We start from the raw sequence: 19521 nt of genomic DNA, 5'->3' as shown, positions 1-19521 counted from the left end.
GTCGAACTATGGAAAGACAAGTTTGCAGAGACTAAAGGTGGCATATAACGATGCCATGAGAACACTGCTAAGGCAACCTAGATGGTGTAGTGCCAGTAATATGTTTGTGGCTGCAGGAGTCAGTACTTTAGAAGCTATCCTAAGAAATCATATGTATAAATTCATCTGCAGGATAAATGACTCTAAAAATGTAATTCTTGTGGCCTTGTCAAACATAAGGTTTAGCACTACACACTGCGAATCCCAGCTGTGGAGACACTGGTCTCGTTGTCTCATTGTAGGACATTGATCATTCTTTTAATCTGGATTTTTAACTCGTGTATTGTGTTTTAAAAAATGTATATTTTATGATGCTTTTATAAGTGATACACTAAGTTTTTAGATGTACTTTATGATATTTTTTTAAATGCAATGCATTTTTTACGTAATGTTCCCCTTGTCTGGACCTCGAATCCGTAATAAAGTTTTTTATTATTATTATTATTATAATAATCCAGCCTCTCACAGTGTAACTGAATAGCCACATTGGCTGTAGCTTCCTACCAAGGAACACCACTCTCCTAAATGTTGACATCCTTCCCCAAGTTAACAGAATGTTTTAGAAAGAACTGCAGATGCTGGAAAAATCAAAGGTAGACCAAAATGCTGGAGGAACTCAGCGGGTGAAAAACCCTTCTTCAGTCTGAAGGAGGGTCTCGACCCGAAATGTCACCTAATCCTTCGCTCCATAGATGCTGCCTCACCAGCTGAGTTTCTCCAGCATTTTTGTCTACCTTCCAAGTTAACATAATGTAGATCTGTAAGGAGCATGGGGCAGGCGGGACTTTATTCCCCCTATTCTGTCTGTTCCTTGTCAGTGTGAAAGAGACGGCCTTTCCCAGCTTTCCCAAAGACTGGTTGAACTCAAATCCAGAGAGTTCAAAGGTCAATAGAGGAGGCAGTTCTGTGAACCATTCTGGAATGGAAAAAGGCAGGGCTAAATACATAAGGGTTTTCATGTGGACGTCTGCTCTTATGAACACCTTCAGAGGGAAATGTGTTGGATCAGGGATTAATCTGGAAGGTTGGGAAGTATTGTGCAGGCTAGGTATGGAGAAATGTATCTGCCTGTGGAGGGTTTTGAAACTAAGGTGTCATAAATGTACACTGGCCAATAATGTAAGCAATAGGAAAGCCAAGAAAAACATTTGTATTAGCGAAGGGTTAATTTGGAAGGTGAAATATGGAACTCAATAACACATGGTAATGGCATTACAGGTAAATTACACTGATGTATGGTCAAAAAACAGAGAGAAGAATGCTGGTTGAACCACATTGGTCAATATTGATATTTATTTATTCTCCACATAAACCTATCCTGGACAATTTCAATGTTTTATTTCACGGCTGTAAATCTATGTAAATGTTTTTCCGTTACCCCTGTTGAGTATTTTGTTCCCTGTGTTTTGTAGATACCTGAACTATGGGTCTGGGCGTAGTGGGTTTCCGCTTGCTGATATGTTGCAGTACGTCTGGGAGTTTGCCAGCACTAAACCATCCATCGTGCCACCAACACAAGACACCGTGGCTACCTCGCTCCCAAAGTCACCGCCCGACACCAGCCTCACACTGCCCGTGCAAACCAGGTAGTGCAGTCGGAACGTGAGCAGCTATTTATATCAAAGCTTGGCGTGAGGTGAACGGTGAGGCCAGGGAGAGAGTTGATGCAACAGTGTTTGGAGGTTTAGCAAGACCAAGGACACTGACTGGGACCAAAACAAACCATTTGCCCAAAAGATGAAATTTGACAATATATTTTCTAATTAGTTTCCAGAATGTGATGAACACTACATTTATTGCTGAGCCACCGTTAACCATTGAGAGGATAGTAATGAACCTAGCTGGTGATCTGCTGCTGCTTGTGTAATGTACACTGTGGTTGGGTCAGGAGTTACTGATCCAGGGGCCACAGTGGACATGCCTGCAGATGATCTGCTGCATAACCTGTGATGTTGGGAGTTGGTGGTGGTGGTCTGATGGGTTTGTGCCTATGTTTCTGGTTGGTGGAGGTCACTGGTTTGGGTAGACCATGTGGATGTTACACATTGCAGTGACCAGTGGGATTACTTAGTTCTGAATGTTATTGATCTTTCAGATAGTGGACATGGTCAACAGCATTGAAGCTGTTACATCCCCGTCAATTATTGTACTTGATGTTTATATTTCAGCCTGGCAGAGCTGACTGCCGCTGAGCCCGCTGAAGACACGGGTCCTGTGGGCACAGCCCAGCTACAACGTGCCACTCTACACAAGCCATTCACACAGAGCAACCCTCCCATGGAGATGCCTGCCCACCCTGCACCCAGGAACATCACTGCACATGAGCTTGCCTTCCTGGACAACTGCCTTCAGCGCTGGAGAGCTGAGGTGGAGAATGACATCACAGGTGAGCAGAGTGACCATCACCAGGTCCATACGTGTGTGTTGGCCAGGCCCCATGGAAGGAATAGAGACTTCACTACAAAGCATGTCCATGCAACATGGGTTGGAGTTACAACTCCCACAATCTATTCCTGAATTTCTTTGTACTCCCATTTAGATCTGAAAAACAAGATCAACGAGATCAAACATTCAATTGACCAGATGTACACAGACAGTCTCATGTGTCAGGTAAAATCATCATTTACTTTTCACATAAAACACAATCAGAATCTTGTGTGTAACAAAACAAAGGCAGTGAAATATATTTGGTTCAGCTGATCTTGCTTTATACACACAGTAACGTTTCAAATGATTTGTTGCTGCTCATGTCCAAATGAACCAGAATTAATCCTTGCTGATGCCACAGTAGCGAATGTCCTGGAGTCCTGTCATACCTAATCATGAATGAATGGTGGTTGTGACCAGTGAAGGCTAGAGAAGAGAAGAGTTATTGACCACACACCACGTGGTCTGAGTGCCAAGAATTAGGCTGAAGGTTTTGCGACCATTTTCATCCAACAATGCCTGCTCTTTCTCAGTGGCCTCCGGACGTCCCCACATCTTCATGACCAGTTTCATGACCATCACGTGATATCAGAAACAGCCGAGCTGTTCTACACAAAGAACCAGCTGTGTGTTTGGATTGGAGCTCCATTTTGGGGTCAGCTGTATCGGACTGGAGCCATTTGTTATCTAGAATGTTAATTGCTTAACTCCAGCAAGATCTCTTTGGCTTAATCTGATGGGTCTTTGTCTTCCAACTAGGTTCCTTATCGGCTTCATGCCGTGCTTGTACATGAAGGCCAGGCCTCAGCTGGCCATTACTGGGCGTACATCTACGACCATAGTGAGAACATGTGGCTGAAGTACAACGACCTCTTGGTGGCCGTGTCGTCCTGGGACGAGCTGCAGAGAGATTCATATGGAGGGTCTCGCAATGCCAGTGCGTATTGTCTGATGTACATCAATGATAACTTGCCCCAACTCATTGCAGGTAAGGAGTTGTCCTTCCACACTTTCTGTGACTGCCATTTGCGTAGAATGCATCACTTCATTGTTACTGTAGCTCAATCTCTACGGAATTCCAATAGATATTGAAATGTTGCTTTGCAATTCTTCACCGCATGTTGAGATACAATGAATGTTGTTGAAATTACAGAGGACACAGATGTGGAAACTGGCCAGAGTTTGAGATCCATCCATACCCTTCCACCAGAACTTGTGGAGTACGTTCGTGAAGACAACCGGCATTTTATGCAGGAACTGGAAGAGTGGAATGATGAGCAAGTCCGAAAAATCCCACAGAAGGAACTGGTTGCAATGTCTGCAGAACAGGAGGCTGGGGGCAGCACTGCAGAAGGTAACGTTGTGTTGGGGTCTAGAATAATCAATATCCAGTTCTGGATATGAAACCTTTCAAGGAAAGGACTAATGGAAGCTTTCATTGGTTAGAACGAGGTAGATTAGAATGGTAATGCCTGCTGTACCATCATGTCGCCTGCAGGAGGTGCTCCCGGGACCCACAGATGGCCAGGAGAGGAGAGGAGAGTAGAGGGACCCAATTCACGGGAACTGCTCCAGTATTTTAGACTTTGAATAATGCAAATAAAAATGTTGGCGACCACATGTGACACATATGCAAAGAGAATCTCACTGAGCAGTTACATGGGTGACAAGTAAAGCAGTATTGAACTGTAGGGAGACTTTCCGATCGCAGTTTGAGTTAGAGATGTGTGAGAGACCTCGACAGTAAGAGTTCAGGTTTATTATGTGGGACCAAGACAGGTGTGAATAGTGTGGACAACTTCTAGCAATGACCAGTGCTTTGGGGCTTATAATTTTTCAATGATTCTCATCTGTGAAAGCAGATTAAAGGACAGGGGAACGCACTGTTTACGCACACAGCCCTCATCACATTCTAACCCCATTTCAGATTCATGTGATTCACGTGCTGTTCTCCAAAACACTGAGAACGTTTAAGACCAGGAATTGAAAGTTTCAAACGTTGATTACAATTCTGAAGCTATCTTTCGACAGATTAGTTTTAGCTGCATAGCAGCGTAAACTCTTGTCCTTCTCTCATTCCCTGTGTCATACAGAAGAGAGCGTTGCCAGCCAGCAGACAACATGTTGTGCTTCTGCCAAGCATGCTGTGATGGTGAAGGATCAAACTGCCCAGGCCATTGAGAAAGCTGCAACCTCATACGAGAATGTTGGTGCTAAAGCTGCATTGAAGGAGGTGAGAGAATCAGCCGTTTACTACCATTCCTTTTACGTTAAAGTCAGTGGATAGTTTTAAGGCGGGGATTGATAGATTCTTGATTAGTACGTGTGTCAGGGGTTATGGGAAGAAGGCAGGAGAATGGGGTTAGGAGGGAGAGATAGATCAGCCATGATTGAATGGCGGTGTAGACTTGATGGGCCGAATGGCCTAATTCTGCTCGTACAACTTATGAACTTACTATTGTAACTTTACCAGAAGAGAAAGAGCATTCAGTCAGTTTTCAACAGTTTAATTGTGAGGATGTCCACTGTATTTGGTCACCGACTGAAATTTAATGAGGTTTTATTTTGATCTGGTCTTTGAGAAAAGTGGTGCAGGAAAAGGCCCTATTTTAGAATCTTGATGTCGAACTTGAACCCGTCCACACACGCCTAGTGTGTTTATTGTTTAAGTTTCCGTTCCACAAAACTGGTTTGTACCCTAACCAAGAGATCGTTCTACAAACGTCAATCTAGGACATATATCCACTCGTGAGGAGAATCATAGTATGTTGCAATCTCATCCTGACCCACTTGCACTGAAATACTTTCCCTACAAGATGAAGGAGCAAAACCCATGTCATCATTTTGATGAGGCTAGTTTTAATTGTCCGAACATGGTATTGTATTGGTGGAGTTTACCTGGTTCTCTGTGACCACCTGGGTTTTCTCTGTTAGACCCAGTTTGATGTTACTGGCCCAGGTGTGTATGTAGGTGGTAGTATCTAGGGGGATGCAGGTGGGTGGGTGATGGTCGGTCAGTGCAGACTGAGTGTCCAGAGGGCAGTTTCCTTGTTGATTCTCGCTGCCCCTTTAGGATCTGTCGTTGCATCAAAAGTGAACGTGCATTAACCAGCGCTCCTGTCAAATGGCATTTTAGATGTCAAACCTTAGGTTTAATAGGATTACAACCAGACGTTGTTTGTTGCTGCATTATCTATGTCCCCTTGATTGTTTATCCAACTTGCTTTCCAATTACCTGATGCTTTGTCTTATTAAAACTGTTCTGTTAGCAAAGTGTAAATGACTCCCAGTATAATAGGTGTTTGGGGAAGATGCCTGCAGATTCCCATTGCAAGGAGGAGGTGGAGGTAAGTACTTATAACCCCTTAAGCTTCCATAAATTCTCTGCCTTACCGTCACATACCCTCTCGTGCACCATGTCTCTCAGTAACTTTGTAGACAAATCGCTCAGTTCATTCTCCCATGCAGCCGGGCTTGGATTGTGAAATTATACCATCGTTCTGCCATCAGAGAGGAGATTTGTACACTTGGGCTCGGTAATCTCGGTTTTAGCTGAAGAATGGATATGTTTTATAAAGAATAGTTTATCCTTTTAAAGAGAATGTGGGAGATTGTACAATGAGATGAATAGCAAGTTAACATGTTTTGGCCAAGCGAGGAACATTGTTCAGGACACTGGGAGAATCTTGCAATATTTTCATAACATCTTCACCACAAGACTTGTGTCTGTTTCTATGTCTATGGTGAGCACCATTACAACATTCTCCCTGTATCCTGACCAATATTCGTTTCATAGCCAAAATCATCTTCCCTTGCCCTTTGTGTAATTGCATCTCTCGGGGTACAATGTGGTTGCTACATCTGTACAATGGAGCAGTTCATGAACCAACCACAGTGTTGTTGCGTTGATGAGATGGTGGGGTGGTTCAAGTGATGAATGACCTTCCTGTAGTTCCACTCATAGTAAAGCACATGCCCATCTCCTACGCTGCTTGGGTCGCCTACAATCCAACGGAGGGAATATTGAATTCTCCAATTAGCAGTAATACGGCACTTATCTCCCCTCTTTCCTGTGCTTCCTTCAACTCACTTCTCCCATTATCCTTCACCCCCTCATCTCCTTCCACTTATATCCCTCCCTCTGGCTTTACATTTTATAGTCACCCTTTTGTTTCCTTCTCATCTCGAGCCTTTGTCCACTCATCTGGCAATCAAACCCTCATGCTGGGACATTGTCATGGACCTACCGGTCTTTACCACCATTGTCCCCCAACGCCAAGAAGGGTCTTGATGTGAAACGTCACCTGTCCATTTCCTCCAGAGATGCTCCTTGACCCTCAGAGTCACTTCAGTGCTTTGAGTTTGTTGCAAGTTTCAGCTCCTGCAGTTCCTTGTGTCTCCACAGCACGGCGCTCTCTAGGTTCATCATGCATCTTTTGGCTTTATTCCAACATTGTGAATCGCTGATTTTGTGGTTGTGAAGTTAAAGTGAGCAGGATATCTGGAGCAACACAAGTCTATCTTCGGTTTAAACCAGCATCTGCAGTTCCTTCCTACACATTATAACCATATAACAATTACAGCACGGAAACAGGCCATTCGGCCCTTCTAGTCCATGCCGAACACATATTCTCCCCTAGTCCCATCTACCTGCACTCAGACCATAACCCTCCATTCCTTTCCCATCCATATAACTATCCAATTTATTTTTAAATGATAAAATCGAACCTGCCTCCACCACCTTCACTGGAAGCTCATTCCACACAGCTACCACTCTCTGAGTAAAGAAGTTCCCCCTCATGTTACCCCTAAACTTCTGTCCCTTAATTCTCAAGTCATGTCCTCTTGTTTGAATCTTCCCTACTCTCAGTGGGAAAAGTTTATCCACGTCAACTCTGTCTATCCCTCTCATCATTTTAAAGACCTCTATCATTATTTGTGGGTGATGTTGATTATGGTGTTCCTGAGATGCGATTAGAAGTTATATCAATGGAAATTGTCTTATTGTAGTAACAAGGAACTGCAGATGTTGGTTTATACCAAAGGTAGACACAGAGTGCTGGAGTAACTCAGCGGGTCAGGCAGCATCTGTGGAGAACATGGATAGGTGACGTTTCACAGAGTGCTGGAGTAACTCAGTGGGTCAGGCAGCATCTGTGGAGAACATGGATAGGTGACGTTTCACAGAGTGCTGGAGTAACCCAGCGGGTCAGGCAGCATCTGTGGAGAACATGGATAGGTGACGTTTCACAGAGTGCTGGAGTAACTCAGCGGGTCAGGCAGCATCTGTGGAGAACGTGGATAGGTGATGTTTCACAGAGTGCGGGAGTAACTCAGTGGGTCAGGCAGCATCCATGGAGCTAAGGAAATAGGCAATGTTTCGGGTCGAAACCCTTCCGGGTTTCGGCCCGAAACGTTGCCTATTTCCAGAAGGATTTTGGCCCGAAACGTTGCCTATTTCCTTCGCTCCATAGATGCTGCTGCACCATAACTGAGTGGGTCAGGCAGCATCTCTGTAGAACATGGATAGGTGACGTTTCACAGAGTGCTGGAGTAACTCAGCGGGTCAGGCAGCATCTGTGGAGAACATGGATAGGTGACGTTTGGGTGGGAACCCCTCTTTACTTTTTGGGAAAGCTCTCTTCAGGCTGAGACACCAACTCTACAGCACGCTGTTCCCATGCCTCAACTCAACGGATTATACCAAGAGAGTGATTTGAAAAAATATCTAATATAGGCCTTTTCACACAAAGGGTGGTGGGAGTATGGAACAAACTGCCAGAGGAGGTAGTTGAGACGGGGACTATTGTAACGTTTAAGAAACAAGTACGTGGATAGGATAGGTTTGGAGGGATATGGGCCAAACGCAGGCAGGTGGGACAAGTGTTGGTTGATGTTGGCAAGTTGTGCCGAAGGGCCTGTTTCTACGCTGTAAGACTATAACTTTGTCAAACATTCATGGACTGGAAGTTGCAGGGAATTCCAGAATTCATCTTCCAGACCAATTCCACAAACAGGTGGAGATGAACAATCTTGAATAGTTCCGCCTTCTGTAAATTCCAGGGGCAAGCTGCTCCAGCTTCAGTGACATCAACCAATTACTAACTCTCTCACTGCAGAGTTGGATTTAAACTCAAGTCTCCAGATTATTAGACTAATCTCATGGCTACTAGTCCAATGCTACCATATCCATATCCAAATACTTCTTCCTAGTCCAGTTGTTTGCTTCTATTTAGTGCGGGCTATTATACTTGCTCCATCTCATCTTCCTTCGATGATCATTCTTGTCTTTCCCTGTCCTCATTCTTCCCCTCCCTTTCCTTTTCTTTTCTCTGCTCTTCCCCCCCCCACTGCTCTACGAGCTAGTCTGAAACAGACCAGGAGACCACGGAAACCAAAGAGAACTCTGAGGCTGAAGCAGAATGGGAGCCGGAGGCAGAGATGCTGAGTGGGCTGGAACAGGCGTCCGAAACTGCTGGTACCCAGATATCAGAGGTGGACATTCCAAATGTGGGGAAGGTGCAGGTTCGCCATGATGCTGATGGCTACAACGAGGAGGTATCAGGTCGACTGGAGATTGGGCAGGGCAGGGGGGGTCATTGGGGCAGGGGTCATTGGGGCAGGGGTCATTTGCTTACTGATTACACTGTAACTACATATTTTATCATTTGAGGAAGCTTCTTGGCTAAACAAGTTTATTGTTTTTGTTAATGTTGCCATTTTACTGGCAATGTGACCAATGCAGTAGATCACGGGATAGGATGCAACTGATGCCAGAGTCTAGTCGCCCCTTACAGAGACGCTCATGGTTCATTGCTCCAGTAACAGTTTAATATTCAAGACCTGTAGTTGGCTTTGTAACCAGTGCAAATGTGTAGCCTTGGTTTGGGCTCACATCAGTTGCACTTCAGCAGTTGTCTGAGCAACCATGTAACATTATAAAGTGATTTCAAAACGAGAACATATCTCTGGGAATAAACCATGAGACCCTGTCACTGTGTGTGTGCGTTTGTGTATGTGTACACACACACACACACACACACACACACACACACACACACACACACACACACACACACACACAGACACAAACACACACACACACACACACACACACACACACACACACACACACAGACACACACACACACACACACACACACACACACACACACACACACACACACACACACACACACACACACACACACACACACACACACACACACACACACACACACACACACACACACACACACACACACACACACCAGCAAACACACACACACACACACACACACACACACACACAGACACACACACACACACACACACACACACACACACACACACAGACAAACACACATACAGACAGACACATATGCGCAAACACACGCGCACACACACACAGAGACAAACACACGCACACAGACAGACACACACACACACACACACACACACACACACACACACACACACACACACACACACACACACACACACACACACACACACACACACACACACACACACACACACACAACCACACCAACCAAGAGCTTTGTATTTCAAGCCAATATCTGCCCAATGTTTCAAGACTTCACAATGTCTTCCAACTGATCACTATATAAACTCTCCCATTTGATGCTTGGGTTTGAAATAACTTGTATATCTGACACCTGTAATCTAGTGAGACTAAGGTGATTTGGGATGAGCATTATCAATAACATCTAAGGTATTGATCAGACTTTTATGCCAACTACTTTAACCTTAATGCATGTTGTGGTTAGTATTGGTCAATGTTTTTTAAATGTATATAGATTCCACTTCAGTATTTGACCTATGTACTGTGACCTTTGCACTGACCTTTCTCTCTGTCTCTCTACTGTGTTTGTCCTCCTCTGGGTGGCTTGTGTCAGGAGATGTTGAGTCCCGCCATGCAGGGCATCATTCTAGCTATTGCCAAGTGCAGGCCAGTGTATGATCAGGATGGTGCAGAGGCAGGGCTCGTCAAGGTACCTCCTTTACAACACTATGCTTTGCATGTGACTTGTGCAGACTTTACATTATTTCATGCTGCTAATATGATGTGATTGATTCTAATATGTTGCCTGTTTCATCGTGACTTTGACCATTTCTTTACGTTAAGATTTCTTACAGGATCTTAAACTAGAAAGAGGCTGTGTGTTGGCTATTCAGTTGGTTCCTTTCAGCATTATGTCAGACACAACACAATTAATTACTCCCACTTCATTATATATTGAGAGTTATTTCAGAACCTTGTATTCCCTTCCAGGCAGTGCATCTTAAAGAGTGAAGAGTATTGGTGGAGAGTGTTCTTTCCCCACAGTTATGAATGAGTACATGTTGGTGGGCACATCCCTCTGGCCCGTAGCATAGGAGTGACACAACCTCCACCTTTGTACATGAGCAGCAAGTCCCAGACTGCCACAAGGATGTGTGTGTGGGCTTGGGCAGATTGGATTTTGATAGGGACATGTTTTGGTCAGCTCTGGGTGACATTAACCCCTAGTCTGAGATACACGTGTTAAATGGCAATTGAATTTCTTTGAACCTACCTGGATTCGGTGAATTTTCTACTGTATTAACTCAAGTTGTGAATTAGTCATAGAACCAAGCAGGTTAACTTAGTATCTCCTGCCTCACATTCTGTGGTTTCAGGATTGATATTTTAAATTAGCCATGGAGTTATATAGTTCAACCTTTATGTAATGCAAATATCCAGGGGTGACATCAATCCCGTGCAAAGTGAAAATAATGTTTACCTGATTCCTTCTCGGTGAGGTGAAGGCACAGAAGCACACACCTGGAACTGTAGTGAATCCAGGTGGCTCTGAATGTGTCCGATTGTCACAGTGGCCAAGGAAATGTTTATGGATTATCATAAAGGGCAATTGGAGAAATATTTAGAGGGAATTCCAGCGGAGAAGGTATTTAGGTTTGCGTAATTTCTACACTTTAAGTCAAGTGAGGCAACTAATGCTGCCTCCACAAAATGCTCTTGATCCATTGAGAGGATAAGAGAAGCAACAGCAGTTTCCTCTCCCAGATGTAGATCCATCCACTGGACCTTCATCCTTATTACATTTGTGTGGCTTCATTGCCCAATTGGTCATTGACATCTGACATCAGCCTCCCAAAACAGTCATTCATTTTCAGTCTGTGTCACAGAAGAATATGGACAGACAGTAGATGATCCCAAAGCTTCTTGGAAACATTACAACATCCTCATTGATGTGGTAATCCCTCACTGTCGACTGCTCAAAGTGGAGTAGATCCATTTTGGATGGAATTTGAGAACTGCAAGATCGTTGGGTATGACCACACTGAAGGCCAGACAAGATCCAGTTGCCTGTCCTAGCAAGCATGTTCTACCCCCTTCCCCTTGCGGTCAATGTAACCCTCATTATTGGCCTCAACGGTCACAGAACTGGAGTGAAGGTAGTCACCCCTAGTCCAGGGGGGTAGTTGAAGAAGATAGCAACAAAAACAAGAGTTGAAACTGACCCTGTCTTCCAGCAGAGTGCAAGGACGATAGACACTAATTGCTGGAGTAGCTCAGGAGGACTGTTTATGTCTTTCCATTATTTCCACAAACTAATAATTCTCCAGTCAGGATACACGGTGAGCAGATGAAATCACCTAAACATAAATACATCAAAATATGATAAATAACTTTTAAGATTATGAACCAAGTGTTTTGATGTAAATAGTAAGGTTTCTCTTGAGGATTTAGTGATTTGCAACTATCTTTTTAGGAATGGTTTCCTTACAAATTGTTGCCATCAGCTTCTGTTATCCATTGGTGAATCTATGTGCATGATTTTTATCTTTGAAAGAACTTCCTGACATATGAGTCTTTGCCGTGTAAATGTGTATCTGCCTGAAAGGGGCCACATTGTGTCCAACCTCAGGCATAGATTACCTGGTCATTGTTCAGCAGACAAATATGGTTGAAGTGGAGTTTGTTGGTTAGCGCTGGGTGTAAGGGGCACTGCGGTCCGTGTTGGTCTCAGTCACACCTGCTATGAGCCTGCTTTTGCTTGCTGCATGCAAGATCTAATGTGTACCCATCATCTCATAAAGGAATGATGTCTCTGATATGTTAAAGTTTTCACCATCCACCCATGTTGATTCAGCTGCTGTTTTATAGTTTGGTGCCCAGTATAGTGTGGTGCCCAGTGTACAGTGTGGTGCCCAGTGTACAGTGTGGTGCCCAGTTTACAGTGTGTGCCCAGTTTACAGTGTGGTGCCCAGTATACAGTGTGGTGCCCAGTTTACAGTGTGGTGCCCAGTTTACAGTGTATCCAGTTTACAGTGTGGTGCCCAGTTTACAGTACAGTGTGGTGCCCAGTGTACAGTGTGGTGCCCAGTTTACAGTGTGGTGCCCAGTGTACCAGTTTACAATGTGGTGCCCAGTTTACAATGTATCCAGTTTACAGTGTGGTGCCCAGTATACAGTGTGGTGCCCAGTGTGGTGCCCAGTTTACAGTGTGGTGCCCAGTTTACAGTGTATCCAGTTTACAGTGTGGTGCCCAGTGTACAGTGTGGTGCCCAGTGTACAGTGTGGTGCCCAGTGTACAGTGAGGTGCCCAGTTGAATGTTTGCTTTGTGCTGCCCTCCCTCCTCTGTTTCCAGGCATTCCATGAAGAATACTCCCGCTTGTTTGATCTGGCAAAGGATGAGCCGACACCTCAGAACGACCCTCGGCTTCAGCACGTCCTCGTTTACTTCTTCCAGAACGAGGCCTCCAAGCGGGTCATCGAACGAACTCTGCTGGAACAGTTTGCAGATAAAAACCTGAGTTATGATGAAAGGTGTGGATTGGTCGAACACAAGTTATAGCTGCAAGTCCACTGAGCAGCCTGTCCTCTAAACATCAACCCATCGACTGCATCTCCTGTGGTTCTGCTCCCCCTCCCCCAGACACAACAAGGAGAGTTCCCCTGGATTTCACCTTTCACCCCACCACCTTCTGCATTCAACACATCATTCGCTGACATTCCACTTACATTCAACACAATCCCATTACTACTCGCATCTTCCCATCCCCATCCCTCTCCACTTTGCGCAGAGACCGCTCCCTCCACAACTCCTTGCTTCTCATACTTGCCCCTGTAACCACAGGAGATGTAACACAGTCCTAATATCTCCTCCTTCATATCCATCAAGGGACCTCTGCGGTCCTTCCAGGTGAGGTAGAGGTTCCTTGTGTCAAAATTGGAAGGAAGTGTCTAGGCTTAGAGAGGGAGATTTAGAGTTGGGTACCTGGGAAGATGAGATAGATCTGGCAATGTGGAATAATATTGGAATGCAGAAGAGGTCAGTTGGAGAAACGTTGTAGTTGGTGCATGTGGATCTTTGTGGAGTGACTGAGAAGGGGGGTGGGATGGAAAATGTTGAAAGGGATTTCAATGCCATGTTAAACAGTAACCATTGTGGGCACCAGCAATGAAATGATAGTTCTATCAGGAAACTCCAAATTCATCAAGTGTGGCTCTAATCCCAGACTAATCTGGTTTGCTGACATAAGTGATGGGAGTAGAATGATGCCATTTGCCCATCGAGTCTACTCCACCATCCAGTCATGCATCTTCTCCGTGAAATCTCAACTGGAAACCCCAGCTATAGTTTTACGGGATGACTAGTGATGGGTAATAATGAGAATTCTGCAACAAATGTTTTTCTTTCCCTTTTGTTGTCCTGTAGGTCTATAAGTATCATGAAAGTGGCGCAGGCAAAACTAAATCTGATCGGCCCATCAGACATGGACATGAAGGAATACAAGGTATTGGTGTTGTTGAATGTCATGTGATCTGTCCACCATGACATGGCGATGAAACACAATTAATGAGCATTCTTGCAAATTCATTTTCAGTTTCTGATATAAATCCACTTCATTATTTCTCTCAAATGTCTATTTATCAATCAGTTTAGTTTAGAGATTCCGTGCAATATCCCTTCAGCCCACCGAGTCTGCCCCGCACGTTAACACTATCCTACACACTCTAGGGACAATTTACATTTATACCAATTTACCTCCAAACTTGCATGACTTTGGAGTGTGGGAGGAAACCAAAGATCTCGGAGAAAACCCATGCGTTCACGGGGAGAATGTACAAACTCTGTATAGACAGCACCCGTTGTCAGGATTGAACCCGGGTGTCTGCCGCTATAAGGCAGTAACTCTACCGCTGCACCTTGTACATGTACACATGCCGCCTCTTGTACATGTCAAATGCTGTCATAGATCCAGAGGCTTCCTTGTGTGACAGAACCCAAGTGTTGCATTCTTATCCTTTCCAACATGTACAATGTCTGACTGCAGATGCTGCCCTCAGTAGGTGATATTTGTCTTTCTTTACACACTGTGTTCAATATTGAGGCAACATTTCTGTTTCCAGGAATGGCACGACGACTACAGTTTGTTTCGGAAAGTTTCTGTCTACTTCCTCACTGGACTGGAATGTTACCAAAATGGAAAGTAGGTATTAAATGTTATGAATTCCAGCGGCGACTCTGATTCAGGGCGTTTGTTTATAACTGACATTGTCCATTGCCTTCAAGACTTCGGTGATGATGTTGTTATTCTCATGGGGAAGTCTCTCTAAACTAGCCTGGGGCATGAGAAATAGTTCAGGACATCAGGCATGAGTGGAAGATCTGTGACCAACACGTCCCTCTGGCCTCTGTGGAAATTAGCTGCTAGAACTGGTTAGTTGCCTGATCACTCAGGTGGAAGCCAGCCCCTAGATCCAGGTCACACAGGAGACAAGGGGCAACTTACTGGTTTATAAAGTCCAATGGGTGTATGGAAGATGGTCTGAAAGATCATATATTGTCCTTAGCAGCCAGGATTCTTGTAGCTATGATATAATAAGTACTGTTTAAAATAATGCTCGATATGTTGCAGATGCCGTGAATCACTAACGTACCTGGTCCACGCATACCACAGCAACCTGAAGCTGTTGAAGAATGGGAAGAAACGGGGCGTTGATGAGACTTTGATTGGTTACTACAGGAGAAAGTGCCTTTTGGTCAGTCACTGCCTCAGTAGAATATTCAACATTTAATGTTTTATTAAAATACGTTTGTACAGATCTATAGATAGGAAAGGTTTGGAGAGCCATGGGTCAAATGCAGGCAAATGGGACTAGCCCAGTTTGTCAATGTGAGCCAAAGGGCCTCTTTCTGGGCTGTTTACCCCTGATTCTCTGACTGTATTAAAAGCAAAACTGCTTCAGGAAGAGAAGAGACAGGTTAATACCAGACCTCTTGCCAAACCTGTGAGAATCCCAACCCAAGAGAATGAATTATATCTCTCATCTGCTGCTGGCATTGTCCAATCCAGTTCTTGAGCACGTGGCCTTTGACATTTGTCCTGTTGCCACCATTGTTGTACTGTGCATCTGTTTGGTTCCTGCATCAAGTCTTGTACTCCTGGTGTTCGCTTATCTCCATCCAAGTCTGGAATTGTTACTGATTCATGCTTACGGCATCTTGTAGATCAATATTGAAAAGTACTGTCGGCTGAATGATGCCATAGAGAATCTTGCACTTGCTCTAATCCACACACGGTGTTTGCAGGAACAGGAGAGATAAGAGAGATATGATTTGTCATAAACGGTGAGACAACTGGACAATATGCTAACGTCTGCCTTGGGAACAACTGCCTTGCATTTCTTGTTAATTACCTCATTGCAGGACATTAGGGCTGGTACTTATAATGCGCAGCTCAAATAATGAGTTTGTCATTCCAGCAAGGACACGCAATCAGAGACCAGCAATCTGTTTTTTCAGGCCTAATTTTTAATTAAATATATTTAAATTTTTAAACGTTGATTTACTTTCTTCTCTTTCCTATCTCTCATTTTCTGCAGCTCATCTGGTTTATCAATTCCTCTGCATTTATAATCCCTTTACTTCTCTATCTGTCCCTTTTGACTCTAATTCTCATTTTTTAGTTTTATCTCAGCTGTAGTTTAATGTGCTGTAATTACAGATACCAATTCAGGTTGGGTGTGCAACATGACCTATTAGCCTTACCGTTTATGATGTTCTATGTAATCTGTTAGCTTCATTCATAAAGTATTTTTGTAGAATAAAACTCTTCTCTCCCTTCTGATTTGTCTTTCCTGGAGCATCCTCCTCATGTGACCCCAGCAACATTTTTTTCACTTGCTAATGTTTAGTGAACTTCCCTTGATTCCCCAGTGACTGTCACCTTCACGATATTGGTATTTCAAACACTCAATGGGTAAAGATTAGATTGAGTGTAGGAATTATAAATCTCTTGAGCCTGTAAGACCACCTGACATTTCCTCCCCACAGATCTCTCTACCAACCTTTAAATTATTTTACATTTAAAGACATACTTCAGCTCATCTTTCCGAAGCTGCAGAAAATAGTCTGGACTATTGAATCCTGCCTGTTGGTTGATAGCATTTGCCCCATGGACAGGAATAGACCAGTTACCATTGGAACCCTTTTCCAGTGGCTCTAGTATGCAGAACTAGTTGTGAGGGGGAAGGTGGGGGTTGCCCTGATGTCTGAGCCAGTTAATAGTTTGTGATAACATTATGGCATTGATGCCAATACAAGCAGACACACCATTTGCTTGGTGTCAACTCACTAACGTGTACTTGCACTTCTCTCTGCAGGAGCTGAACGCACATGCTGCACAGTTGTTTGAAAGTGGGAATGAGAGTGATGTAGCGGAGGGACTGAGCATAATGAATGACCAAGTCATTCCATGCATGCATCTGATAGTCAACCATGAGCTCTCTGAAGAAGACCTTGGTGCTGTGGAGATGATGAGAAACCACTGGTGTTCCTTCCTTGGTGAAGACATGGATTGTAAGTCTTGGTATCTTTCCCCCAAAGCCGGCAAAGAAGGAAAATTCAGCCCTTTTATGTCTGTGTTTAATTCCAACATTTTGTCTAATTTATCCTTTGTCCTTCATGACTGGTTCTCTCTGGATCCTGGTCAACATGTGGGTCATCTGGTGGAAGGAGGTCTTGTAATTGGGTCTCAGTGCTGCTCCTTCTCACTAATCTCCATGAGATGAATACAGGCAGATTATTCATGATAAAGGTTTTCTCAGCATCTATTATGGATATCCAGCTGTGTCGTGTTACACTTTGAGCCTGAAGTTTACCAGCGAGTGGTTCACAGTTTAAAACAAAACATTTGACAATCAGGGTCCATTTTAAGGGCTTCTTAGATTGAAGGTTTTAAATAAATGACTACTGAAATCAGCCGCTGTACATATGCAATTATCCGAGTAGGGTCCAAACCCATTTCACTCCGTTAGATAATTTTAATTAATAGTTGGTAGCACTAAATCAAGTAATTAAAGCCTCTGGGGCCCACCACAAGACTACGACAGATATTCTAAGGGAATTTTCTCATGCAGCTATTCTTCTTCTTGTGTACGGCGTGCACAGCCTAAAGTTGAAGGACGACTTGTTCTATTTGATCTTACTTGATTGTGCACGCCAGGTTGATGCATTAGTTGAAACAGGGCGGACCACGTGAAGGTTGCAATCTCCCAGCCCATACAGCTATTGCATTACTATGGATTTAATGTAATTATGAGACTTAGTGGATGGGTGAGATCCTGTGCCATGATTGCCAGATGAGCAAGAGGTTTAACTGTTGCTTGGGCCCAAATTCATCCATTAACCAATTCCACCAAAACATCATAATACTCTATATTCCCAAAGCAAGACACTGCAGATGCTGCTTAATACGCAAAGGGACACAGAGTGCTGGAGTAACTCAGCGGGTCGGGCAGCATCTGTGGAGAACATGGATAGGTGACGTTTCACAGAGTGCTGGAGTAACTCAGCGGGTCAGGCAGCATCTGTGAAGAACATGGATAGGTGACGTTTCACAGAGTGCTTGAGTAACTCAGCAGGTCAGGCAGTATCTGTGAAGAACATGGATAGGTGACGTTTCACAGAGTGCTGGAGTAACTCAGCAGGTCAGGCAGTATCTGTGAAGAACATGGATAGGTGACGTTTCACAGAGTGCTGGAGTAACTCAGCAGGTCAGGCAGCATCTGTGGAGAACATGGATAGGCGACATTTCTGGTCAAGACCCTTCTTATCTGAAATGCTGAAGTAATTTGTTTGCCAGTATGTTTTGATATTCGATTTATGTGGAGCCCATTTACTCAAATGGCTCAATCTGTAATCTTGGTTGATATCTATGTTTTTTGCTTTTAGCACATCTGCAGGAGAAACTCACTGAATTCCTTCCAAGGCTGTTGGACTGTTCTGCAGAAGTTCGAATCCTTCGAGAGCCCCCAAAGATCCGGCCAAACTCACCCCACGACCTGTGCAATAGGTTTGCGGCAGTAATGGAGTCCATCCACAGCACATCACCGGTCACTGTCAAATAGCTCTGCAACTGGCCGCAGGCAACTGGAATCTTCAATACTTGACCCTGTGGTCTTTCAGCACCAAAGCACTTCAGAATAATTTATACTGTAGCTAATTGTCACGCACTGTAATCTGTTATATCAGGAGTGGGAGAGTGGAGGAATAGCATTAGTTACATGAAATACAGGGTGCCTTTATTTTCACCCAACTTTGTATTTTGTATTGGTTGTGCAATAAAATGCTACTTATATTTTAATTCTTAGTTGTGTGCAACTGTCATTTTCTCTGTTGTGCGTCCGCACTGGGCCACGTACACTGGGGCCTGTACACTGGGCCTCACCTACACTGGGCCTCACCTACACTGGGCCTCACCTACACTGGGGCCACGTACACTGGGGCCACGTACACTGGGGCCACGTACACTGGGCCTCACCTACACTGGGCCTCACGTACACTGGGCCATGTACACTAGGCCCCACGTACACTGGGACTCACCTATACTGGGCCCCACGTACACTGGGCCTCACCTACACTGGGCCCACACGTACACTGGGCCTCACGTACACTGGGCCTCACCTACACTGGGGCCACGCACACTGGGCCTCACCTACACTGGGCCCCATGTACACTGGGCCTCACCTACACTGG

At 44.4% G+C, this 19521-nt stretch overlaps 1 protein-coding gene across 3 annotated transcripts in view; it reads left to right on the top strand.

The window, feature by feature from the left end:
* The window catches only part of usp28 (ubiquitin specific peptidase 28), a 51069-nt gene extending 31940 nt beyond the window's left edge, over positions 1 to 19129 (top strand). For 2 of the 3 annotated variants that reach the window (XM_055660487.1, XM_055660490.1), the window contains 14 exons: positions 1452 to 1625; positions 2208 to 2425; positions 2579 to 2649; positions 3226 to 3454; positions 3620 to 3820; positions 4560 to 4699; positions 8833 to 9024; positions 10386 to 10481; positions 13126 to 13304; positions 14197 to 14275; positions 14892 to 14971; positions 15401 to 15524; positions 17148 to 17343; positions 18718 to 19129. In XM_055660487.1, coding sequence (XP_055516462.1) covers positions 1452 to 1625; positions 2208 to 2425; positions 2579 to 2649; positions 3226 to 3454; positions 3620 to 3820; positions 4560 to 4699; positions 8833 to 9024; positions 10386 to 10481; positions 13126 to 13304; positions 14197 to 14275; positions 14892 to 14971; positions 15401 to 15524; positions 17148 to 17343; positions 18718 to 18893 — 2155 coding nt within the window. In that variant the 3' untranslated portion in view covers positions 18894 to 19129. The remainder of the gene's footprint in view (positions 1 to 1451; positions 1626 to 2207; positions 2426 to 2578; positions 2650 to 3225; positions 3455 to 3619; positions 3821 to 4559; positions 4700 to 8832; positions 9025 to 10385; positions 10482 to 13125; positions 13305 to 14196; positions 14276 to 14891; positions 14972 to 15400; positions 15525 to 17147; positions 17344 to 18717) is intronic. The other variant, XM_055660489.1, reaches the window with a different exon arrangement.
* The last annotated feature ends 392 nt before the right edge of the window (positions 19130 to 19521 follow it).

This window comes from Leucoraja erinacea, chromosome 32 (genome assembly GCF_028641065.1).
Source record: "Leucoraja erinacea ecotype New England chromosome 32, Leri_hhj_1, whole genome shotgun sequence".
Taxonomy (NCBI): domain Eukaryota; kingdom Metazoa; phylum Chordata; class Chondrichthyes; order Rajiformes; family Rajidae; genus Leucoraja; species Leucoraja erinaceus.
The sequence above is the reverse complement of the archived record's forward strand: the minus strand, read 5'-3'. Positions and strand labels throughout refer to the sequence as shown.